The 26,748-nt window shown below is 38.3% G+C and overlaps 1 protein-coding gene and 1 long non-coding RNA gene across 3 annotated transcripts; one reads left to right on the top strand and one right to left on the bottom strand.

The window, feature by feature from the left end:
* The first annotated feature begins 275 nt into the window (after positions 1-275).
* On the top strand, positions 276-1,796 carry LOC145062837 (uncharacterized). Its single transcript, XR_013687742.1, has 3 exons — positions 276-538; positions 805-1,054; positions 1,130-1,796. It is a non-coding gene; the product is annotated as an uncharacterized LOC145062837 (long non-coding RNA).
* A 589-nt stretch (positions 1,797-2,385) lies between these two features.
* Positions 2,386-6,144, bottom strand: MUG7 (MuDR family transposase). 2 transcript variants are annotated; one of them, XM_079009465.1, is made up of 4 exons: positions 5,967-6,144; positions 5,236-5,594; positions 2,837-4,803; positions 2,386-2,628 (listed from the first exon to the last, which is right to left on the bottom strand). In XM_079009465.1, the coding sequence occupies exons 2-3, from the start codon at positions 5,577-5,579 to the stop codon at positions 2,844-2,846; spliced, it is 2,304 nt and encodes a 767-aa protein (XP_078865591.1). In that variant the 5' UTR covers positions 5,580-5,594; positions 5,967-6,144; the 3' UTR covers positions 2,386-2,628; positions 2,837-2,843. The 2 variants fall into 2 exon arrangements, with proteins under 2 accessions (XP_078865591.1, XP_078865592.1); XM_079009466.1 differs by having other exon boundaries at positions 2,386-2,613.
* Between the last annotated feature and the right edge of the window lie 20,604 nt (positions 6,145-26,748).

Raw genomic sequence — 26,748 nt, 5'->3', positions numbered from 1 at the left:
AAGATTCTACTGAGTCGACGGCCCAATGTTCGCCGAGCACACGTAGGACTCACCGAGGTCCTCGCCGAACCAACTTCCGTGAAGCTTTAAGAGCTTGATAAACCAAAAAGCTTTTAAAAAAAGCTCCTACGGAGACAGGGCCGGCCCAAGGGCTGGGCGAGCTGGGCCACAACCCATAGCATCACAATAATAGGGGCATCAAATTTGGTCCGCTTATTATAGGTCTAATATTATTTTCTAGCAAAATTTTGGTCCACATGGGAGTCCGGTAATGGGCAAAAGAAAAACCAGTACAAAGCTCCAATTTCTAAAATTGGAAGACAAGGAGACTGCGTTGCTTTAAGTAGATTCAGGAAACAAGGAGACTGACTGTTGCACTCAAACAGACTTTATCGTCTGCCCCTGACTCAAAACCAATTATTCCAAGCGGTAATAATTATAAACGTCGCTCACACCACCGATCCTTCTCCGCTCCAAACTTTTGATCTCCGGCTCCAGCGCCAACTATAGTCATTTCCTTCTCTAATCCGATCAGCCGGTAAGTCCTGTTTCTTTTTCTGGTTTTGGAAGCACATGCTTTTTTATTTTCTGGAATTGATAGTGAACATGAATTTCTTGCTAGATTTTGAATTTACAGGTTAATTTATGTCTAATTCCTAGTTTAATTGAATTCCTAATTTCTGATTTTGTTTTATTCCCAATTTCTTTTTGTGTGAATCAGAGTATCCAAGCGATTTTTTATTTGAAATCGATGTAGCACAGGTTACAATTTTTTAATCTGATTTTATCATATGCATTTTTCAGGAATCGTTACACATCCTGGATCTAAAACGAGATGATCTTTTTATCTGATTTTATCATATGTATTTTTGAAATAAGGATGAAAGGGGGCTTCACTTGGCGTGCTTGTTGTCCATAGGGTAGACATCAATAGGATACATGACTGCAATCTGACATTTATCTAGTGGGTTAATTCTTTGTGGGTATAATTATCAATATCTTGGGTGGGGTTTCACTTGGCATACATTGTTCTTTGGTTATCTCTCACATCTGGGTAAGTGTTTCAATGGCACGGGTTAACTAGGTTGGTTGGAATTGATCTCAACAGGAATGAGTTTGTTTTTTCAAGGTAACAAGGAAACAATGAATCATAATATGTAGTGGGTTCTCATGGTGATAGCTGAAAGGAAATTCCTTGTTTGCTTCAATTTCGAGAAGACGACTCTCATGAGTGTAATGACACTTTGAAGATGGAAATGGAAGATCACTCTTGGAAGGAAAATCAAGAAATGGCACATAATATTTATTTGTTATCAAGATTGAAGAGATGGTGTTCATTTGTTCTTATGTCACTCAAGTATAAGTGTTTTGTCAAAACCAAAAAAAGTCCATTTTACCTTGTGTGCTGGAAAGGATTGCCTGGATGGATAACAAGACTGATGATATGCTCACATCTTCTACATCATATAGTGTTGGGTTGATTGCCAAAAAGCCCATTTGACTCTTTTGTCCATCTTGTTTTAGAATATTTGTATATAGTTGACTAGTTTCTCTTTTGGAAGATGTTATTTGTTTTTTTGGCCTCAATTTTTGTTGCTTTAGTTAGTTTGTATGTGACCTCCAGCTTCATGTTGGTTTTCTGGTTTCTATATTTGCCTCCGTGGTTCAGAAAAAATATAATTGTATTAAAATCTTAATATAGCTTGTAGTGGTTAATGTCTTTAGTGGCATTTTAGTTAATACTATTTGTTATTTTCTTTTGGTTTAACTATTAAGATATGTATTTTAAATAAATCTCTAGTTTTTTTTTTTGTTTTTTTGTTTTTTTGTTTTATTTTTGCAATTAATATCATTACATGTTGTATTTTTTAAATATAAATATGACTTCATTGTTACTGTATGGACATATGGTTCAATCAAAAGGCATCATTAAATATTCTAGCCCTGGGCTTCAAATACCATTGGACCGGCCATCGTCTCTATGAGGCACATTCTTATCTCGATTTTTATTACGATGCTCGGCTGTTATTGTTCATATCGGAACTCCATAGCATTCTAGAATAACACGTACAGAAAACATGTTTTTTTATTCCATAGTTCTTTATTCTTTTAATTGGTTTTGTAAGCGACATCCCACGGGTTTGAAAATTTGGATTACGTTGATAAAAAAAAATCCTATCGAGCCTTGATCCATTGTTCTTCTTGCTAGCTTTTAATAAATTATCACATCTATTTGATATTTCAAGAAATTTCCAAAGCAGACCCTAAACTTTTATCAACATTAAGCCCTCGATCTTTTGAAGATTTATAATCAATCCACCAACACAACATGATCATATCATGCATTTACCTTGGCAAACGTGAATTTGATGCTAACCCATGAAATTCAAAAACCAGCCATGGTTCCTACTTATTTATATCTGCAGGTGTTTATCATGTCTACAAGCAAAAGCAAAACTGTACAAAATGATCATTGCTAAGATTCTTGTCTCCTAAACGATTTAAAGAAATCAATACAGAAAATACTTCTACCATAACTAAAAAACAGGCACCAAAACCACACTTGATGTCAACACGTAACAGCTGTTGAATCACAGTAACAGTTTATTCCTCCTGTCAAAAAAAAACCTGAACCCAAGTTAAAATCATCGCATAGATGAAAAAGAAAACTTAGACAAATACCGATGTCAATGGTACAAAAGTATAATACTTTTTGGAGTGAGCCTATCCCACCTTTTTAGATGAGACAAAAAATTGTACTTTTGTTTTTTTTTTTTTCCATTGACATCAGTATCTGTTCTAAAAGTAAGATTTACTGTATAAATATAATACTCACTAAATTTTCATGATAACATAACTTCCTTGCAAGTCGACTTATTATGTCCGGTACCCTTACATCTACTACACTGAAGTTGCCGTTTATTTGCTTCCTGCATTCCAACTTTCTTACTAGGCGGCCGCCCTGGCGGCCGCCTAGTCGGCGGAGGGGTCACCGTCACAATCGCCTGTGAAAACCCCTCCGCCATCACCTTCTCCTCCCTCGGAATCGGATTCACCGATTCCGAATACGTCAACCGATAACTCTCAACTGTAAAATACCTCGCACAGTAATCATACGGGTCCCGCCCCAAACACCCAATAACCGCAATCGCATGACAACATGGCAACCCCGTTATCTGCCACCCTTTACAACTACAATCATAATTATTAATATCCACTATTTCAATACTATCCCCCCTAACCTCAAATTGTTCACCCGAGTTAAAAACTTGAAGTGCGCAAACTTTAATACTTTCTTTTTCTAACCTCTCTGAACTAACCGGGGTTAACCGAGTTAACCAGTGGTTAGAAGTGGCTCTTCGGTTGTAAATCAACTCCATAATCTTACTCCTAATTGTATCCACCATTTGTGTTATTGGTAATTCATTAGCATCTGAAGCCCAGTTGTAAAAAATCTCACCAAAATTCGATGTCATATGATTATATCTTGCCCCTAGGAAAAACGCGTTTGCCCAATGAACAGGTTCACTTTCAATCACCCAATTATAAGCTTCAACCGAAATACTTTTAATACTTTCAATACATTTTTGAAAATCGTCCGGTTTCGTCGCGTAAGCCGCTGCGTAAAAATCATCGACAATCAACCGCTTCACTTCATGCGAAAACTTTCCGGTCAAATCGCGTATAAGTTGATCGGAAAGTGACCGGAGACAATACGCGTGGTGGACGTTTTCCTCCCGGAAAACACCACACACCGCCTCTTTTATCCCCGTTTCCCGGTCCGCAACAAACGTGATCCCGTGACACGTAATCAATGCCGCCTTGAGTTGCTCCAAAAACCACCGCCAGTTATCGTCGGAAACCATGTCCACCACCGCGAAAGCCACCGGAAAAACCTCGTCGTTGCCATCCGGGGCGGTTGCCGCCAGTAATGTCCCTTGGTATTTCGACTTCAACGGGACACTCCCGAGAAAAATCAACGGTCTACAATGTTGGAATCCATATAACGAAGCGTGAAACGATAAAAACAATCGGTGAAAACTCGAGTCATCTTTCGTGTTAAAAGTCACGCGGGACCCAGGATTTGTCTCCATGATTTGGTCACAAAAATACGGTAATTGTCCATACGCTTCTTTATAAGAACCTTGAAGTTGTTCTTTTGCAATTTCTTTACCCCTCCACGCTTGGAAATAATTTAATTGAACACCATATTGTTCTTTAATATCGGTGACAATATCTTTGGGTTTATAATTTGGGGACACTTTTAGTTTTTCTTTAATAACACCCGCGACCCAACTTCTTGTGGCTTGATGACCCGTTTTCACAATGGAGCCTTCGCATGTATGTGTGGGGTTCATTTTCTTGATGCATATCAATTGGGTTGTGGAAAGTCTTGAAGCGTGGATCCTCCATGGACAACCATCGGATTTGCATCGAACAGTGACACGGTGGCTATCGTTTTTTTTATATTTATACGCGAATTGATGCGCGATTGAGTATTTGCGTAGCGCGTCGCGGAAATCGGTTACGGTGTTGAAGCGTTGGCCGACTCCCGTGATGTTGTTTTGCCATTGTTGGGCGGCTTTGGTGTGTTTTGGGGTAGGGGGTAGGGAGATGGTGAGGGGGAGGGAGGGGGAGGAGGGTATTATGGGAATTTCGTCGTTGAGGTTTGCGAGGTCGTTTGGGACATCGAAAGTGGAATCGAGGAGTACACGTGGACTTATTTCGTCCATGTCATCATCCAATACGCAAGGAGTGGGGTCCGTCAGAAGTCCGGCTTCCGATAATGTTGTTCTGCTTGACCTGCAAAAAAGAATAAATAATATATTAAGTCAATCAGTTTGACTGGTTAAGGCAGTGACATAGCATTGACCGGTCAATTATGTCACTGCCTTAACCGGTCAAAAATTGGTCAAAGTGACCCGAATAAAATAAAGTTAGAAAGCACATAGCCTATAACCTACAATAAAAAGTTAAATGACCTAGATGGGACAAATGAAGAAGGTTTGTTACCAATATGATAATAAAAGCTATTATTAACAAAATGATCTAATTCTTTAGAATAAAGCAATTTAGTTGGGCAACTTCTAAAACCCATTTGAGCCATTCCCTTTTTAGCTAAACTAGACCTATTAGCAATAAAGTATAACTCAAATCAACCCTAAAATATATCTCATCTATTTTAGTCAATAATATAAAGAACAACAGAATGAGTGATGAAAAATTGAAAATTACCTACTGGCAGGCATATTTGAAACATCTGGAACAACTTCTTCCATCATGACATACACATCAATGCTGCTAGAATCACCATGAAATTTCATCATGCGTTGAAGGTCTTTATCATTGGAGATTGTGATAAGTGTCTTCCTGTTTCCAGGAAGGAAGTATTTGATAGACATGAAATTCGGTGAACAGTTGAACATCTCTGCTACCTCCATCTCGAAATCACTGTACTTTGAATTCTCATCAATATCTATGGCATGAGCATCCCCACCTTCATACGACAATGAGCCATCATCGAGAGTCTTGAATACGCCACCTAATTGGCATATCGCAATAGCTTTCTTCCCAGCCATGCCCTAGACTACGGCCTATGATACATGTATAATATGTTAATACAGAGAACGAATTCAACTTTAAAACTCCATTAACGAATTGTAAAAGCTTAGGGCGCCGACTGGAAAACACCCAAAAGTGCCATTCACGTGAAACCCTAAATTAAGAATTTCTGAAAGCGGAAGTGAAGAACATATGATTTACGTTTCCAAACGCATTTCATTCACATAACTATATATCTGTAATGAAAGAGGATATGAATTGCAGATATGGCAATGAGGTAGAAATTCGCATAGACATAGAAACAAACCCTAATCGATTACGCAACAAAGTGGAACAGAGTAAAGTAAGTCGAATTAATCCCATTTGACATCGAAATCTAGAAAAAATGCGAACGACAGTAGTACCTTTGAGGGCGGATTTTGGAAATTGAAACCAATGCTTGTTGTTCCTTGTTCGAGTACGAGTTTTGATGCCTAGTGAGAGAAGAATTTAGGATGAAGGAGGTGGCGGACAGGTGTCTTCGAGTTTTCATATCAAGCGGATTACATATGTCGCAAAAACATCCAAAATTCACACTGACGCAGGACATAATAAACGAGGTTGCAGAAAACGACGTAGCGAATTAACGTGGTACACAATTATTATTATTATTATTATTTTCATCAAGGAGGGATATAAATGAATGTTGGATGTCGAAAAAAAATTGTGTTCCTCATTATAGAAAGAAAGTGAAGAGAACAAAAAGATTTTTGAAGACATAGATTCCAGAAAACATAGAAAATTAAAATTTACATTTCATTTCGGGAAATTAAATAACCTTTTATTTTTTTTATTTTTCTTTTTATTCATATAAAATGTGATACATATTATATTTTGATAAAATTAATTATATTTTAAAAATTAATAGGAAGATATTTAGAAAGAAAAATAGGAGGATATTCAATTTCTCTTTCATTACATATAATAAAGAAAATTTTCTTTCCTTTCTCTTACTTTCTATCAATATTTTCCTTTCATTTCCTTTATTTAATTTATTAAAAACTCGGGAACAAGTCATTATTACAGTAAATAACTTAACAATATTTTTTTTCAAAAATTAATTATAAAAATAAATAATAATCAAAATAATCATAATTTTTTGAGATAGCATATGCAAAAATTGAGGTGGCCTCCGAATATATATATATATATATATATATATATATATATATATATATATATATATATATCAAACCGACGTCTGTGAATAATGACGTTATCTTCGAAAATCTATCAAAATAGTGTATTTTCTGACACAACATGTATTGTCTTGTCATATTGACTGCGAAAATCCAGAGACCATAATGCGAAAATTAGATTTTGTATTGCGAAAATCCGTACACTATAGAGCATGTTATCTAATAAGAGATTATTTTGCAAAAAAAAAGTGCTCATATCATGATCATAACCAAAGCTTTATCATCGTGTCTGCTTACTTACATAATCTTGAAAGAACGAAGCCACATAGTTACACCAACATTAGAATAAATGTTATGGATCATTTTCAAGTCTATTTCGTGGCTTTTGTATGGGTGATATAATATTTTTTCAAAATTTAAATGTTTATTTTCATTTAATAATTTTTTTACCATTAATTGTTTAATTTTTTCCATAAAATATACATTTATACATTCACCGTGTGTATGCTACCAATCATCTTTGCAGGTAGTATGCTCCATGTTCATGGCAGTTGTTATGGATGGAAACAATCAAATGGAAATAATTAGATCCTACTTATAACGTATTGTCTGTGTGCGGTACATAGTGTCGAATCTTGTACCTAGTTCCTGATGTGGCTGGAGGAAGCTCTCAGGATATTAGGGAGACAACGTTCATAACCAATATGGACGATGTGATAACTTTGTAACAACCTAAAGAAAATTAACTCCACTTTTTTGAAAAAAAAAACCTTGAAATACTTATTCGTTCAAACTTCCAAACACAATATCAGATTACCAAAAATGAAATTGTTTAGAAAACATATTCCGGGAGCAATCTGGGTATCCAGGTTCATAAACAAAAGTTCATAATGACAATTTAATAAGTATGAGAATGTTGCTTGCAATCACGCCGGTCTCTTGCCCTTATCTGTATCAGATAATCTTGAAAAGTTTAAAGAACAACGAGTAAGCATAAAACGTAGTGATCATACACATCACTAACCCATTATATCGATCATTTACCCACACATAAAACTTAACACATAAATCACATAATATTGATATAGCACACTAATTCCTTACACATATTGTTGGTACCAACCCCCTTCCTTTCTATGATCCATTCGAGAACATACCCCTTACCCCCCAACCCAAGAATAAGATATAAGAGCATAATTTGTCCCCCACTTGGGAACAAGTTACTTTTCTGTTTATTGTCAACTCTACCCCATATGATATACGTGAACAACAACACACATTAATAACTAAAGTCTATAGAATAAGGGAGTTAGTGTAACTCACCAGATCACGCGAAGACCAAGCACACCATTGTCATGGAGTATATGTGTAACGTCTCGATATTCAACCCAAATTTTCATTTTTATTTATTAAAATATATCAGAGTATGATTACATTGTGCGGAAACATGTTGTGTATGCGTGTATGTACATTCGAACCTTGCTCTTCTTACGAATCAATGAAGTACATGAAAAACATTTATATTCAACTAGGTAAGCATGAAGCTAGTGAATTCCCCAAAATACCATATACCACAATACATATACATGCATACAAACAATGCCTCACTATCCTGCCAATAATATGTGTATTTTAGACTTACGGCCCGACAATTTCGTCTTCAATACATGTCTATGTGTACTTACGGCTTACATGTCATTTCATCAACACAAGTCTATGTGTACTTATGACCTACATGCCATTTCATCAACATAGGTCTATGTGTACTTACGACATACATGTCATTTCGTCAATACGGGTCTATGCGTACTTACGGCCTACATGGTATTTCGTTAACATGCGGGCCTATAGACTCCCAGCCTCCTTAACCGTTCCCCCATCAACCCTTAACTAAGTCATTAATTACAACATTACCCACATAGTGGCTGCACTTTAGACTCTACTAGTACGAGTACATTTATGCACTCTACTCTACTAGTTTCAAGTACATTAAGCATATATAGATTATACTATAAGCTCTACTTTACTAGATCTCTACCCTAACATACATGGACATGTATTTTAATACATAGGATAGTGAGATAACTCACCTGAATAATTACTTTGAAGATTGACAGCTATCTTGGTGATCCAACTGGTGGGTAACACGTTGTAACGCCTGGTTCTTGCTTGTGGAAGAAGAAGAAGCTAGAGGATTTAAGGAGAAGATAGTAGATCCAGAGACTTCCTTTCATCCTCATCATCGTCTTGTCGTGAGTAGAGCCGGTTGCGGGAGCAGAGACGCTCAACTACTTCACTCGACATTTGAGGCGAGTTTTCCTCCAGTAGGAATAGGTCGAAGGCACCAAGGCCGACCCGTTTATGTATGTTAGTATGTTCCGTATTAAGGTCCGATGTTGGGCGGGGCCCGATGTAGGTTTATATTTTTTCCGGATTTTGATCCGATGTCGGGGCGGTACCCGAAGAATGTTAGTATGGTTGATGTTTTTATGATATTCTTTTTTATTTTAAAACCGAGGCGAAACACGTCGAGAATTTATCAATTATGTTAAAAGTTTTTGCAAAAGAATCAACATTATGCTAATTAGAATAAATACGCCATTGCACAAAGCAAGATAGAATATTTAGGGCACATAGTTTCAAAAGAAAGAGTGGCGGTAGAGCCAACTAAAATTGAAGCAATGCTGACATGGCCGGTACCAACTACGCTTCGGGAACTACGAGGCTTTTTAGGGTTAACCAGTTACTATAAAAAATTTGTGAAGGGGTATAGCACACTAGGTTGTTAACAGAACAACTAAAGAAGGATAGTTTCAAGTGGACTGAAGAAGCTACCAAAGCCTTTCGGTTGTTGCAACAAACAATGATAAATGTACCCAGTTTGGCTTTTACCGATTTTAACAAATTTTTTATTGTTGAAACAGATGTGTTAGGCTATGATCTTGGTGTAGTTTTGATGGGAGATAGTATACAGATAGGTTTTTGTTAAATTTATATTCTTACATCATACTAATAGCTGACTTTTATAAATGGTTGATATTTTCTTTTTTATATTTTGGGTATACTTTGCATATTTTTTTTCTAAGGGTTGCAGGTGAATACATGGTTATATATCAAAGATCATTTTCTAGGTCGATGAGTATATTTTGTGGGTGATCAGATATGTCTTTAGTGATATGTATGTAAGTGTTGGAATATTTTAATAGTAGTCACAAATCTTTTATGTACTTCTTCTGTCTAGGTTAGGGTTTCATGTTTCTAGTATTGTAATGAGGATTTCCCTTTGTAAGTACATGTCAAACAAACTGATCTATGAATAAATAGATTGTTTATGTTAGGAAATCTGTATTGCTATTTTGTTCTCTTTTTATAGCCATACATTGGGAGCTCGTGCTCGGATGAAATTAGTTTATGAGTGATAATTAATGGGTATTATGTTTGCTATACAAAAGTGGCGTCGTTACTGGCATAGGCGAAAGTTTTTGGTTCGAACCGACCATCATAGTCTAAAATATTTATTAGTATCATGTACCGTTGCAGAAGACCATAAAAAATGGTTATAAAAAATATTAGGGTATAATTTTGACATTGCTTATCAACTCGGAAAAAATAATAGTGTTGTGGATGCATTGTCTTGCAGAGATGTTTTCGTTCATCTTGGGGCTCTGACATCGGCATGCAAGGTTGATTAGGATGAGTTGCGGAAAGAAGTAGAAACCGATGAAGAACTAGTGGTCATCAAGCAACGCATTATAACCGTCCAGGGAACGTTGGGTTACTCTATTAAAGAACTGTTTATTTTAAAAAGGTCGATTGGTTCTTAATCGTCAATCAAGTTGGATTCCAAAATTATTTCTTGAATTTCATCAAGGTTTTATTGGAGGGCGTTTGGGAGTGAAAATGATGTATAAACACGTTCAGGAGGTTTTTAGATAAGATGTAACGCGGTGTGGCAAAAATGGTTGTGAGGTGTGATGTTTTTCAACGCCAAAAGTATTCTACAACGCCTAGTGATTTATTACAACCCCTTGAATTACCTTGGTTGCTTTTGAAGGAACAAGAAGGCCTTGATAGCATTATGTGCATCTTGACAATCTTGGGACTTCATTTGGTTATCTTTGGACCTTTGTAAGCGTTCAAGATCCAAACTTTATTGTTCTAGGTTGCTAGATCTAAGTTTTTGTCCCTTTATCTTCAAGTTTGAGTCATTTGGAATTGTGGGGTTCCATAAAGTTGGAAAATTTATGGGTCCTCGACATCCCTTGAGGGTTGTATATGTTGGATATGGAGTTTGGATAAGTTTTGAAGACATTTATGTGATTGTGGTTGCATTTTTCATCATGTTGACATAATAAGAGATCAAGACATGCATATCTATAAAGCATCAATTTTTATAATATTTTTGGAGTAGGAAGGCCCTCTAGAAAGTTGGAATGGATGGATTAAATGATTAAGGATTGAATTAAGTTCTCCCAAATATGAGTAGTCATGACATGACCATATGGAGGTCACGACGCGACGATGAGATTTCATGATTGATTTAGACGGACTCTGTCATGATGTAGGTGCATGCCCATCATGATGTGATAATGGTTTTGATTGCAAATGAGTTGTTCGAATCTGGAGTTTTAGATTGGGGCTGAGTTTGTTAGCCACAATGTGACCATGGGTTAGTCACAATGTGATTATTAGTTGTTGGTGATTGTGATTGTTGACTTTGACCTTGACCGTTGACATGGGTTACTTTTGGTTAAATTTCTAGTGTTAGAATGTAGGCTAAGGGTTACCTTCTCTGGTTTATTAAGAGGTGTATGGAACCCATTCGTTGGCTGTGAGAGCTGTTAGTTGTTGAGTACCTCGACAAGGTGAGTGTACTCATTACATTATATAAGATGCTAGCTGTCTTTTTGACTTATGCATTGTGTATTGTGTTGGGCCCATTTGTATGTTGGATTGGGACCTTTTTTATGTTGGGTGAGGCCCGTTATGATTGGATGAGCGGGGATCGATATATTGTGGGAGGTGCCCATATTGTTATATGGTATTTTGGGGAACTCCTTAAGCTTTATACTTATGGTTTTGTTGTTCAAACATTTTTAGATACTTCTAGTCCCAAAGGGAAAGTCCCGGCTTGACTGTAAATCATCCCCTGATGGCTTTTCCGCACCGATTATTATTGTTTTACTCTGATGTTTGAAAGATACATTTTACTCTAATTAGTTTTGGCATAAATGGTTGTATGGATTTGATGGTTTAAAAATGAAAATTTTATTGGTATTTTCGGGACGTTACAAGTTTGTATCAGAGCCTTGGTTTGAGGGATTCGGGAACACTTTTGGGAGTGTCTGAACTTAAACTAAGGAATTGGTGATCTTTTTGAAAGAAATTTTTTTCTAAAAAGAATTTTACAAAGAAATGGGTGTGATGCGTACAATCAGTCAATCTCAAGTAAGTGATTCCTAAAATACCCATACATGAGTATTATGCATTTATATGAATTACATGCTAGGATAGAGCTAAGGATACCTTCAGGAATTGCATGATAGAATTGCCTAATTTGCTATGCCTTGTAGCCTATGAGGAATTGTATGTTATGTGTACTTGGAATCTGGGTTGGTAAAGTTAATTGCTAAGTGTATGTTTAAAAAGTGTATACAATTAGGATCATATGGCCTTAGAATGATTGGTTTAGACTTATTTCATTTTCCTTGTCTGGTTGTAGGCTTAGGATAGAATCAGTTATTTGACAGTCTGTCTGATCCCGTATTCTGTACAACTTGCATGTATAAGGAAACTAGTGGTTTGGTGGAGGTTCCTAGTATGGCAGAAGCAAGTGAGACAAGGATTCCTAGGAGAGCCTAGGGAATATTATAGCGGGATATGTATTATGTTTAGCATAGAACTTATATACGTTGTCATGATAAAGTGACTTAGAGGATCCGAGATGATTCTTAAAGAAAGTATGGATAGGTATGGAAGGTAGTATTGGGCCAAAACTACTAAAAGCATTGGATTCGTCCTTAAATCAAGCGAAATTACAAAGATTCTAAGTAAATTGCATTGTAAGAGTTCCCTCGAGTATATTTTGATCGTTTATATGTTGGTACTTTAGTATGGTGGTGAGCAATCGAGAATGAAGTTTTGGTTCTACCTCAGGTTCAGGTTCAGGTTCAGGCTTTGGTATCAAGCCGATTGATGAGAGGATACGCGACTTCGTTGGGTCTGAGATCGCTTGGAGTATTCTGGATGCGACTCTTGTAATGTTTGGTACCATCAGGGAGAGGATCATGGAGCTATTGGATGATCTCTTAAGGTCCTTTAGTTCTGAGATTGCAGCGGGTCAGTTGGGGGCACAAACGCTTTCTTTTCGGGAGTTCAAGGTGTTGGATAAGGTGTCTAAGTCCGTAACTGTCACACCCCAAAACATGAACGGAGGAAACGTTCGGGGGCAGAGGACGTCAGGTACAGTATCACAACAATGCATAATAGTAAACAAGCAACAACATCATCCATTGCATTAATAATATAATTTTAATACAAGTGTGTTCTGTATAGTTTATAAGACGCCAAAAATATGAATCAAAATAAGAGATGAGTCTTGAGCGTGCTCTATCTTCTCAAAATCTGGTCATCGGTACCTGTCTACTGGTGACCTGAGAATACAAGTTATTTTGTAAGCGTAGATCAACACTAAAGCTGGTGAGTTCATAAGTATTTTAGTGTCGTTGCTTGTATGAAAGTGCTTGTAAATGTTTGATGTAAAAGTTTGTAAGTATTTGTAATAAATGTTTGTATCTCCTAGAAAATCCCATATTTTCTACTAAAAGTAACCTTATATCAAGGCCCAAATGTTCTGTGTGTTGTGTTGTTTGTAAAATTTTGTATCTTTCCCAAGTCTAACTGTCATTACCAAGATATAGTTTACATTACCGTTTATGTGAGAAGATCACAATGTGAATGCAATGGGAAAATAACATTGCATAGTAGTATTGTATGTAAGTAACTACCAATGCACTAACTACCTTAAACCAGTTTGTTAATTAAGGTAAAATGTGATATGATTGTAACCATACTTGATAGACTAGTATAACATGGCGCACTAAGGCATCGAAATGGTATGGCATTAGTCACCCGTAGACCTGCATGTCCCACTGTAGCTAGCAGCAAGGTGTAGGATAGTCAATCCCATATAGATCTATACACCAACTCATGCTCTCTCTCTAGGAGACTCTGGTTGTAAAACGTGACACAACAGTAGATTGCCATGCCATGAAGTAGTGGCTCACATTAATGTTATAGTGCTCTAGTGTATTATATGTTCTCTCTGTACTAGTGTGTTGTATGTTCTCTTTGTATAGTGTAGTGTATGTTCTCTTTGTTTCTCATAATAGTATGTTCTCATTGTTTTAGATAATAGTATATTCTCTTTGTTTCTCATAATAGTATGTTCTCTTTGTTTCTCATAATAGTATATTCTCTTCGTTTCTCATAATATTATATTCTCTTTGTTTCTCATAATAGTATGTTCTCTTTGTTTCTCATAATAGTATATTCTCTTCGTTTCTCATAATAGTATATTTATATTTACTCATGAATGAAATGACTCTTATATCTTTCATTGTTCTAGTAATAGTGAGTAGTGACTTCCTAAACTATACCTGTTATAGTTTACTAGTAATGTTGTTTGTATGAATGAACATGTTTGCACACCTTTGCTACCCAAAGGTATTGAACTGAATGAAGAACTTTAATATCTATATACATACACATAATATATAACTAAGATTCAAACGACCTTCAGACAAACAACCGATACCCTAAGTCCACAACCAAACAAGGAACAAGAAATAAGGCGAGTTACCAGTCCTAAGTCTTTTCAATCCTACTTATATAACGACATCTACATAGACATGATTTTTGAAAAGGTATAAGTTAACAAAGTTTAATAAGGAGTTTTTCATATCAAGGAGTTTGTAAAACGATTTTTGAAGCAGTTTGTTTGATAACACAGTTTGAAATGTAAGAAATCTATCTGTTTGATAGTTATTAATCACATGTGATTGATATAATAACTATAATGTGTCTAATTGTATTCCCCCCATAAAAGCATTTAAAATCATTTAAAAGATAAGTTAAGGGGTATGAACTCACCTGCAGTGAGTGATACGAATGAAAGATCGGTTTGTAGGATGCTAAGTGTCAAGTGAAGACTTGAGCATAACGGATCCTAATAAGCATATAATGACACATATATGTATATAATTAGTGTTTAAACAACTAATTATGCAAGGAAAGACACCCTAGGACATAGAAAACACTTAGATTCAAGTGTTAGAAGTACCAAGGGTTGCATATAATGGGTGTATGGCCACACTAGTGAGTGTACGGCCAAAATGGTATGTTTCATGTGCGTGTACGGCCAGAGTGTATGGCCGAAGTGGGTGTGCAGCTGCACACTCATGGTGAAACATGCCATTGAGTGATTTAAAGTCTTATTAAGCATCTAGGAAGTGTGTCTTGACCAATACTTAGCCTTAATGAAAGTTTAATGCCATTTTGGACTTTAAAAAGGGTGTGTACGCCCACACAAGAGGTGTACGGCCGTACACCCTTGATATTCATCTAAAAATTGTCAAAAGTGTATTCCAAGGTTCTCTCTTGAATCCCCTAAGTGTCCTTGATCATGTGCTAGCATAGAATCATGAGTTTGAAGCCAAATAACACTAAACAAAGGGGTGTACGGCCGTACACTCCTTAATGATCATGGTTTGGACATTTTCTAAGGAGTAAAGCTAGTAAGTAACAAGCATGAGGAGTGGTACTTACAATAAAGAAGCCTTTAGGGGTGTTTGAGGTCCAAAAACTTAGTAGGTGTTCTTGGTGAACACTTGAAGATCTAAACAAAAGAAGTAATTTCATGGATGAAATGATAGATCCTTACTAGATAGTGTAATGAATCATCAAATCGAAGGAAAAAACACTTACAACTTGAAGATCTAGAATAAAAATCGGATGATACTTGAGAGAGAAGTTGATTTCTTGGCTTAGGAGTGTGAAAAAGAAGTAAATGAAGGCTAAGACTCTCATTTATACATGAGAGTGTACGGTTGGGATGGGTGTACGGCCGTACACCCATGTGTGTAGCTTTAGACACCTCATGAAGGGGTGTTTGGCTCAATTGAAAGGTGTTGAACTCAAATACACTCATTGCTAGCCTCATACCTTGGTTATACTAGGCTTAGAATTCTCAAATTGACTCTAAACAATGCTAGAAGATAGCAAAAACGAGTATGACCTTGATAGATTTGAATAAGTCTACAAGATAGAAATTTTGGGTTGTCACATCATCCCCGCATTAGAGAGAATTTCGTCTCGAAATTAGAGTTTAAGCAAATAAGCTATTACAAATAACTACGAGAAAAGATGAGGATATTTTCAGTTTCATTTGATCCTCACGCTCCCAAGTGAATTCAGGTCCTCGTTTGGCATTCCAGCGAACCATCACTATCGGGATATGGATTTGTTTCATTTGCTTGACCTCTTGGTCCATGATCTCTACAGGTTGTTCCACGAAGTTGAGGCTCTCGTTGATCTCGATCTCGTCGAGTGGGATTACAAGAGTCTCATCGGACAGACACTTTTCAAGTTCGAGACGTGGAAAGTAGAATGTATGTTACTGAGTTCGCGAGGTAGATTGAGTTTGTAAGCTACAGGGCCGATTCTAGCGAGAATCTCGAAAGGCCCTACATATCTTGGATTTAGATTTCCACGCTTACCGAAGCATATCAAGCCCTTCCAGGGTGAGACCCTCAATAGAACACGGTCACCAACCTGGAATTCCAAAGGTTTCTTTCTCTTGTCTGCGTAGCTTTTCTGTCGGTCTCTAGAGTCTTTCAATCGTTCATTGATCTGAACGATCTTCTCTGTCATTTCCCAAATGATTTTCGGACCTATGAGAGTGCTGTCAAGAACTCGTCCTTTAGCTAACTGAGTTTCGCCCACCTCAGCCCAACACAGAGGGGATCTGCACTTACGGCCATAGAGAGCTTCAAATGGAGAAGCCTATATGCTCGTGTGATAACTATTGTTGTAGGAAAACTCGACAAGGGGTAAATGAGTATCCCATACCTTCCCAAAGTCTATCACGCAGGCTCGCAACATATCTTCCAAAGTTTGAATAGTTCTCTCACTTTGTCCGTCGGTTTGCGGATGGTAGGATGTACTCATGTCCAACCTAGTTCCTAGGGAACTTTGTAGCGACTGCCAGAACCTCGAAGTGAATCTACTATCTCTATCAGAGATAATGGATATGAGAACACTGTGTAGTTGTACTATCTCCCTAATGTATGTTCTTGTTAGTTTCTCCATCTTGTTAGTTTCTTTGATAGGCAGGAAGTGTGCGGACTTGGTTCACCTATCTATGATCACCCATATGTTATCGAGACCACCTGTTGTCTTGGGAAACTTGGTTATGAAGTCCATCGTGATCCACTCCCACTTCCATTCAGGTATCTCCGGTTGTTGGAGTAAACTTGATGGTTTCTGGTATTCGATCTTAACCTTTGCACAAGTAAGGCATTTACTCACGAAGGTAGCAATCTATGCTTTCATGTTAGGCCACTAGTGTAGCTTTTTAAGATCCAGAAACATCTTATCTGAACCTAGGTGGACGGAATATCTAGTGTTGTGCACTTCGGTCATGACCAAGTCTCTGAAGCCACCGTGTTTTGGTCTCCAGATCCGGTCCATGAGATGTAAGGCTCCGACACCCTTGACTTCCAAGTTCTTATCCATCATTCTCAGGGATTCACCCACCACATTTTTAGGTTTCAAGGCTTCGATTCGAGCCTCCTTAATTTGTGTGGACAAGTGTGAATGGATAGTCATAGTCAATGATTTGACTCTACGACCAGAGTATTCTTTCCGACTTAGGGCGTCAACTACTACATTGGCTTTACCCGGATGATAATTAATTTCGCATTCGTAGTAACTGAGTAGCTCAACCCACCGTCGTTGTCTCATGTTGAGCTCTTTCTGGTCGAATATGTGTTGTAGGTTTTTGTGATCTAGAAAGATAGTGTTTTTTGTACCGTACAGGCAGTGTCTCCAAATCTTCAGAGCAAACACTATTGCTCCTAACTTGAGATCATGAGTGGTGTAGTTGACCTCGTGCGTGTTTAGGTATCTTGAGGCATAGGCGATGACCTTACCTCGTTGCATCAGAACATAGCCGAGCCCTTGATTGGATGCATCGCAATAAACGACGAAGTCTTCTATTCCTTCTGGGAGGGATATTATTGGTGCGGTGCATAAGGCTCATTTTAGCTTTTGGAACGCTTTCTCTTGCTTCTCTTCCCAGTCAAAGGCCACGCCCTACTGGGTCAATGTTGTAAGAGGTTTCGCAATCCGAGAGAAGTTCTGAATAAACCTACGATAGTAGCCAGTGAGGCCTAGAAATTGACGAATTTTTGTAGGTGTCTTCGGTGCTGACCAGTTCTCAATGGCTTTGATTTTGGAAGGTTCCACATGAATTCCTTCTTCACTAATAACATGACTCAGGAATTCGACTCTTCGAATCCAAAACTCGCATTTAGAGAACTTTGCGTAAAGCTTCTCTGATCGTAATGTTTCCAAGATATGACGTAGATGCTTACTATGCTCTTCCTTACTATGAGAGTAGATAAGTATGTCATCAATGAATACAATGACAAACTGATCCAAGTAAGGACGATATACCCTATTCATTAAGTCCATGAATACTACGGGCACATTAGTCAATCTGAATGGCATCACTACAAACTTGCAGTGTCCATAACGAGTTCGGAAGGCTGTCTTGGGAACATCCTCCCCTAGCACTCGTAATTGGTGATACCCGGATCTCAGATCAATCTTTAATAAGTAATTCGCCCCTTGCAGCTGGTCGAACAAATCGTCTATGCGAGGCAGAGGATAACGATTCTTAACGGTTAGGTTGTTTAGTTCTCTATAGTCGATGCACATACGGAAAGATTCGTCTTTCTTCTTGATGAACAAGACCGGTGCTCCCCAAGGTGAGAAGCTTGGCCTAATGAAGCCCTTGCTGAGCAGTTCGTTAAGTTGACCAGACAGTTCCTGCATCTCAGCTGGTGCTAGACGATAGGGCGATTTGGCTACTGGGGTAGCCCCTAGAACTAAGTCGATTCTGAACTTGACTTGACGTTGCGGAGGTAATCCTGGGAGTTCTTCTGGTAAGATGTCGGGAAAATCGCATACTACTAGAATGTTATTTATGTCTTTCGTCTCTTGGCTCACATCAACAACATGATCAAGGAATGCGTGACACTCCTTTCGCAAGTACTTCTGGGCTTGAATGCTCGAGATGATACGAAGGTTCATTCCGGATTTGTTGCCATAGACTACTAGAGTTTCGCTAGACGGCATATTAAGGCGAACAACCTTTTCATAACACATGATGTCAGCATGATGTAGACTAAACCAGTCCATACCGATAATGACATCAAAAATTTTAATTGAGACCGGCATGAGGTCGATTGAAAATGAATGGCTATCTAGAGTTAGAGTACATCCTATGTATATACGGCTAGTGCTCTCAGTCTTTCCGTTAGCCATTTCTACAGTGAACGGTTCTTTAAGTGCTCGTGATTTTTACTTAAGTGAGCAAATTTTTGGTTCACAAAACTCCTCTCCGCTCCATTATTAAACAGTATGCATGCATAAGAGTTATCGAGGAGAAACGTACCAGTGACCACTATGGGGTGGCAACTGCTTCCTCGTGGCCTATAACCAAAACTCTTCCCACTCCATTGGCATTCCTTGCCTTAGGGCAGTTCCTTTTGTAGTGTCCCACCTCGCCACAACCGTAGCAAGCCTGGCCCACACCAACGCCGGGGACTTGGTTGATTGGCCTTGCCGGAGCTTTGCAGAAACGAGCAGTGTACCCCTTCCTATTGTAGTTAGAGCACTGCATTTCTCGGCAGGGTCCAGTGTGGTGGAAGTTGCATTTGTTACACTTCGGCAAGTTTCCAACATACTGCTTTACCGGTGCAGCAGCGGCAGGTGCTATCGCAACATGAACCGCCACGACCTGCTGCTTTTTGGCAGATTTCTGTGCCGCGTTCTTCTTCTTGTCGTCCTAAAACATCCGCTTGTTATCAGTGGCTTTGGGGGGTTATGAGATGGCTAGGGTTGTTGTTGACGGGGTACGGACCCCATGGTCAATGAGTCGTTGTGCTAATTGCTTGGCACTATCAAAGGTAGCAGGGTTTAAAGCTAGAACATCCCCCTGAAATGGAGGCACCAACCCCCAAATATACCTTTCCACCTTCTTTGCTTCAGAAGGGACCATTCCTGGACATAGCGCTACCAGATCGCTGAATCTGGCAGTGTAGGAGACTATGTCGGAGCCCTTCATGGTTAGGCTCCAGAGCTCCTGCTCCAACTTCTGAACTTCACCCCTCGGGCAGTACTCTTCGATCATGAGCTCCTTCAGAGCTTCCCAGCCGGTAGCATTTTCCACTATAAGAGATAGTGACTTGACATGGCTATTCCACCATGTCAGAGCTCGGTCTGCGAAGGTTCAGGCGGCAAATTTTACTTTGCTCCCTTTCGGACAGGAGCCGATCTCAAAGATCGACTCCGTTTTCTCGAATCATTGCGAGAGGGCAATGATTCCGCCAATTCTATTGAAGGCCTTAGGTTTGCAGCTGGTGAAGTCTTTATACGAGCACTCCCTAGTGCGTACTAGAGCTTCAACAATAGTGGGAAGCACATAAATTTCACTCCCACTAGTACCGGTCGAAGTGAATTGTGCTAAAGCTGTCGTAACAGCCGCATTCACATCAGCTTGGATAGCTGTTGGGTTGTATTGAGGAGGAGGAGTTTGATTTGGAGTTATTGGAGTAGTGCGCCTCGATGATCGACGTGGAGGCATTTTGTAGCTATAAGATCACAAAGATGAAGATATTGGTAATAATTTAATAGAGAGAATGATGAGAGTGACTCATGGACTAACTCTTCATAGTCCAGCAACACAAATGAAAGTGTGATTGAATGTAGATCTAGTACTAGAAAGATGAAATTACTTGGATATTAATTTTCATGAGATTATATATCTGTCAATAATATTGGTATTACAAATGTAGCAAGTTCGAGAAAAATGACCTAGGAGTAGGTCCTACATCACACCAAGATAGGAAAATTTTGACAGAACTAAGACCTAACAAGACTTAACAAGTTCAAAGTCTTATCATAGATAGGAAACTAAAACTAGAGCTTTTACATAGACTTAAGCTATATCAAAAAAAAAAAAGTTGAGTAGGCTCTATCTACGACGAGAATCACTGGAATGAGTCCTTGATTTTGACAAACGGCGCTCCATGTCTCTCATGCGCCTTTCATATGTTGCCTGACGAGCTCGAAGTTCCCTGACTTTAGCTTGGGTTGCAGTAAGATCTCTCTACAGGGTCGTATTCTGATTTTGATTCCTTTCATAAGCAGACTCTAGATGGCGAATGCATACGGTATTGACTCCCGCATCGGCATCAACTTCCATGATTCGGTTGATGGCCACTCTACCCTGCTCATCGTTATAAGCAATCCTGCAGACCAGAATAGGCAGGACTCTGTCCGCTGAGCCTCCCTCGCTCAAGTTATAGAAGCTTCGGTCTCCGTTGTAGGGTAAGGGTTGACCGTGTTCGTGGCTGCATCTGTTCAAGTTTGTTGCCCACATAGGTGTGGGGCCTTGAAATGCTGGACGAGGGTTAGGGTTCGGGATTTGAGCTACTGGGGGTAGGTTATTGACTTCGGGTTCGGAGTCAGAATCCTCCAAAAAGTTCTATGCGAAGTCATCATCCAGAGGGATTGGATGATTCTCTTCTGGCTCTGCATCGAGCCATCCTCAGTTACCTTGGTTAGGGAAGTACGGGTCGCCGTGGGGATGGAATCCAGCCATGTTATCTATGCGAGAATAGGGATAAAAGAAATAATTAATAGACGTACTAATTTAGATAATTATAATATGATCTTTATCAGTTACTTCAATACTTGCATAGTGCATACCAGTTACATGAAATCAAAACATGATAGACCTTCGAATAAGTGATCCTAACTCCAAATCCACAACCAAACAAGGAACAGGTAATAAAGCAAAGATCACAGATTTTAAGTCTATGACACCTTAGTCACATATAACCTTAGCGTATCCACCAAGCAACTATCGACCTACTAATAAAGACCTCTAGTTCTCAGATAAGTAATTATAGTAACACAAAATACGCCTATAGTATTTTAAGCTTATGTTCTGTTCTAATGTTTTCAATGTAGTAGTGTTGGTAAGTTTTTAGACTTGTTGCAACACCACAACCATTCCTAGGCACATGCTAATCACTTCTCGGAAATATATAGTTGATCAAGCTATATCACTCCCAGATCTGATTATATGTCCCCAAGCCTACTTGTGCTGTCCAACAACCACAATACTTTTGTTCTGTCCTAGTGACACTGATTTTAGTATGAATGCAGGTATGTATACCTAGTTAAATATTTTACTATTTAAAAGTATAAACTATTGGTCAGAGTATTTAATCCCGTTTGTGTTTATAGTTTGTATATATTTTATGGGTTGATATACTCGATTCACTATAAATAAAGCTCTGATACCAATCTGTCACACCCCAAAACCTGAACGGCGGAAACGTTCGGGGGCGGAGGACGTTAGGTACAGTATCACAACAATGCATAATAGTAAACAAGCAACAACATCATCCATTGCATTAATAATATAATTTTAATACAAGTGGGTTTTGTATAGTTTATAAGACACCAAAAATATGAATCAAAATAAGAGATGAGCCTTGAGCGTGCTCCATCTTCTCAAAACCTGGTCATCGGTACCTGTCTACTGGTGACCTGAGAATACAAGTTATTTTGAAAGCGTAGATCAGCACTAAAGCTGGTGAGTTCATAAGTATTTTAGTGTCCTTGCTTGTATGAAAGTTCTTGTAAATGTTTGATGTAAAAGTTTGTAAGTATTTGTAATAAATGTTTGTATGTCCTAGAAAATCCTATATTTTCTACTAAAACTAACCTTATATCAAGGCCCAAATGTTCTGTGTGTTGTGTTGTTTGTATGAGTTTGTATCTTTCCCAAGTATGACTATCATTACCAAGATATAGTTTACATTACCGTTTATGTGAGAATATCACAATGTGAATGCAATGGGAAAAGTTAACAGAGTGTAATAAAGAGTTTTGCATATCGAGGAGTTTGTAAAACGATTTTTGAAGCAGTTTGTTTGATAACACAGTTTGAAATGTAAGAAATCTATCTGTTTGATAGTTATTAATCACATGTGATTGATATAATAACTATAATGTTTCTACTTGTATTCCCCCCCCCCCCATAAAAGCATTTAAAATCATTTAAAAGATAAGGGGTATGAACTCACCTGCAGTTAGTGATACGAATGAAAGACCGGTTTTAGGATGCTAAGTGTCAAGTGAAGACTTGAGCACAACGGATCCTAGTAAGCTTATAATGACACAAATATGTACATAATTAGTGTTTAAACAACTAATTATGCAAGGAAAGACACCCTAGGACATAGAAAACACTTAGATTCAAGTGTTAGAAGTACCAAGGGTTGCATATAATGGGTGTATGGCCACACTAGTGAGTGTACGGCCAAAATGGTATGTTTCATGTGCGTGTACGGCCAGAGTGTACGGCCGAAGTGGGTGTGCAGCCGCACACTCATGGTGAAACATGCCATTGAGTGATTTAAAGTCTTATTAAGCATCTAGGAAGTGTGTCTTGACCAATACTTAGCCTTAATGAAAGTTTAATGCCATTTTGGACTTTAAAAAGGGTGTGTACGGCCACACAAGGGGTGTACGGCCGTACACCCTTGATATTCATCTAAAAATGGTCAAAATTGTATTCCAACGTTCTATCTTGAATCCCCTAAGTATCCTTGATCATGTGCTAGCATAGAATCATGAGTTTGAAGCCAAATAACACTAAACAAAGGGGTGTACGGCCACATGGGGTGTGTATGGCCGTATACTCCTTAATGATCATGGTTTGGACGTTTATAAGGAGTAAATATAGTAAGTAACAAGCATGAGGAGTGGTACTTACAATAGAGGAGCGGCCGCACACACCTCATGAATGGGTGTTTGGCTCAATTGAAAGGTGTTGAACTCAAATACACTCATTGCTAGCCTCATACCTTGGTTATACTAGGCTTAGAACTCTCAAATTGACTCTAAACAATGCCAGAAGATAGAAAAAACAAGTATGAGCTTGATTGATTTGAATAAGTGTACAAGATAGAAATTTCGGGTTGTCATAGTAACTATATTTTGTATGAAATTTACCCGACCCGGCATGGTCCGTTTGGGTTGCACTTTACCTAACAATTTGTATGGATATACCTTTGAGAATAAGATGTTTATGATCTATTAATATATTATATGTTATAATATATTAATATGAAATCAAATTATTTAATTAGTGTTGATAAAGAATTGATTTTGGAATTAATTTATTGATCAAAAGAGGCTAATTAAATATGGACTCTTACATATATATATATATATATATATATATATATATATGGATTGGGCTAAGATTTATTTAGGATGGGCTAAGAGTATATGGAAGTCCATGGAGCTTTTAATCCATGGATCCTAGGTAAATGAAGAGTCATGAGTATTAGGGTTTAACCTTAATCCTCCATACTATATAAAGAGGTCCTTTTTTTCTAGAATTGGCACTAGTGTGTGTGAGAAACAAGAGTGGGCCGATTTTAGTGAGCATCATATTCTCTCAAGTATTTCCAAATTGTTTTGGGTGATTTGTGACACCACTTGAGGCATTCACACTATTGGTGCTAGGCTCTAAAATTCCAAGCAATCAACTACAAAATAAAGGTATGTTATTCTACTTAAAGTTTTTTATTACAAGTACCCCATAACATGCTAGCTAGGTTGTAAACCTTGGAAAAACAAATTTGCATGTATTTTAGAGAAAACATAGATCCAAGGTTTCTAGGGTTGCATGTACACCATAGGAGTGTTAGAATGCTCAAAACCCAACACAAGGGTCATGGAGCCGCAAAGTTCTTTGGGAAGATGGACCCTATTGCTAGCCGACGATGGATCTATAACATGGAGAATACTTGATGGACGAGTTTCTGTCCCGTGGGGTCAAAGGTGGGATTTGCATCTTGCCTTTTGAAGGACCAAGCTCGCGACTGATGGGAGGAAATTGGTCACGCTTTTTGATATAAGGCTACGACATCCACGTCTTGGGATGAATTTGTGACAAGATCCAGAGCTGAATTTCCACCTACATTAGAGGCACAACAATTAGTAAGGGAGTTTCCAGATCTTTTCCAGACGACATAGACTATGGTGGAGATCACCGCTAACTTCAGGAAGAGGGATTTACTGGTTCCACAATATGTTGTGGATAAGGAGATGAAGAAAACGAGGTACCATGATATGTTGAGGGATAGTATTCAGGAGTTTGTGATCCTATCGAGTTTTAAGAGTTTGGAGGATATGGCTGCCAGATCCCAGGAGTGCGAGATTGAGTTAGAGCATCGGTCAATGCAAAAGCCAGTTTCAGTTAAGATAACAGTAGGTTCAGCAAAGAAGCCCAAGACCTTCAATTAACGAGCTAAAGGCCAGCAAGGTCGGGGCCATTGCAGAAAGTGCATGAAAACGCATGATGGAATGTGTCCATCAGGAGGTATGGGTTGCTACAAGAGAGGCGATAATGGTCACATCAACATGGATTACCCTCTGGGATTGTGTCCAATTTGTTTTCACTATAATTAAGCGGGCCACAAGAAGGCTGGTTGTTCGAGGCTAATGAGTGGAGTGGCAAGAACTTCTGCTTCAGCTATACTGATGATTACGGTTAGCAGTGAGGGTGGGGTGGGGGCTCTGGTGGTGAGGAGCCGAACGTTTCAGTTGACGACCGAGAAGGCCTAAGTTTTGCTAGATGTTGTTGATGGTACATATCGTATTCATTTCATTTCTGTTTTCATTTTTTATGCTTCTGATTATGTGATTATATGTGAGAGAATTAATGGTCAAAGTGTTTAAGTCTCCACCTAAGGTTCAAGGTTCCTTTATGATTGTCTGGTTACCATTTTATTGATTGACATATGCCATTTTGTAGACCGACATACATTATTGGAGTATATATGGTTGATTCGGTCTTAGGACGTCAAGTAAAGATAGTTTGAACCCTAATGTTCAGAGTGCATATTGAAAGGAGGATAGTAGGTTACCATCCAGATGCTACGAGTTAGAAGGGTTCTTGTCACATTCCCAAGGATCCGTCGGAATCTTCCATGATATCAAAATAATTAAGGATTGGTCAGACATCGAGTGCAGATTTAGTTGATGTCGGGATCACGCCTTTAGGGTTATGTATGTTTTCCTAATATTAAGGATTAGGTTCGTTCTCAGAACCAACCACTATTTATAATAAGGGAAGAGCGGTCGTTGAACTATCAAACAACTTTAGGGTTTGGTGGATGTACTTTTCACATGGATTTTGTTCAGTCGTGAGTGGATCATTGGGTTTGCTTTTCAGTCCATTTCTGATCAATTGTTCATTTCATTCCTCCAACATTTGGGAGTCGTGTGAGGGTCTCCAAGGGGTACTAGTGGAAGGTGCAACCGACATGTCAAACCTTCATCAAGTTTTATAGGACATATATTATGCTCTCTATGTATGTTTACTCTTGATTTTTTGGTTGTGGAATTAATGTCTCTAGTAGAAATGAGTTTGGTGCTTGGTTATTTAAAGTCCTGAAGGCAAAGTGGTGTCATTCAGTTTTCATCAAGTGTAACCATGGAACTATGCAGATTTTGATTTAGGCTGATTGCATCGGTAGAGTTGGTATTCGGGTTGATCCGATTAGGTATTTGAAAACATTTCTGGATAATTTTGGAATTTCCTTTGAATTTGGAAGTGTTAGTGGGCTCATTA

This window comes from Lactuca serriola, chromosome 7 (genome assembly GCF_051521515.1).
Source record: "Lactuca serriola cultivar US96UC23 chromosome 7, Lser_US96UC23_V15, whole genome shotgun sequence".
Lineage (NCBI taxonomy): Eukaryota > Viridiplantae > Streptophyta > Magnoliopsida > Asterales > Asteraceae > Lactuca > Lactuca serriola.
Note: the sequence above shows the minus strand (reverse complement) of the source record. Positions and strands in the feature narration are given on the sequence as shown.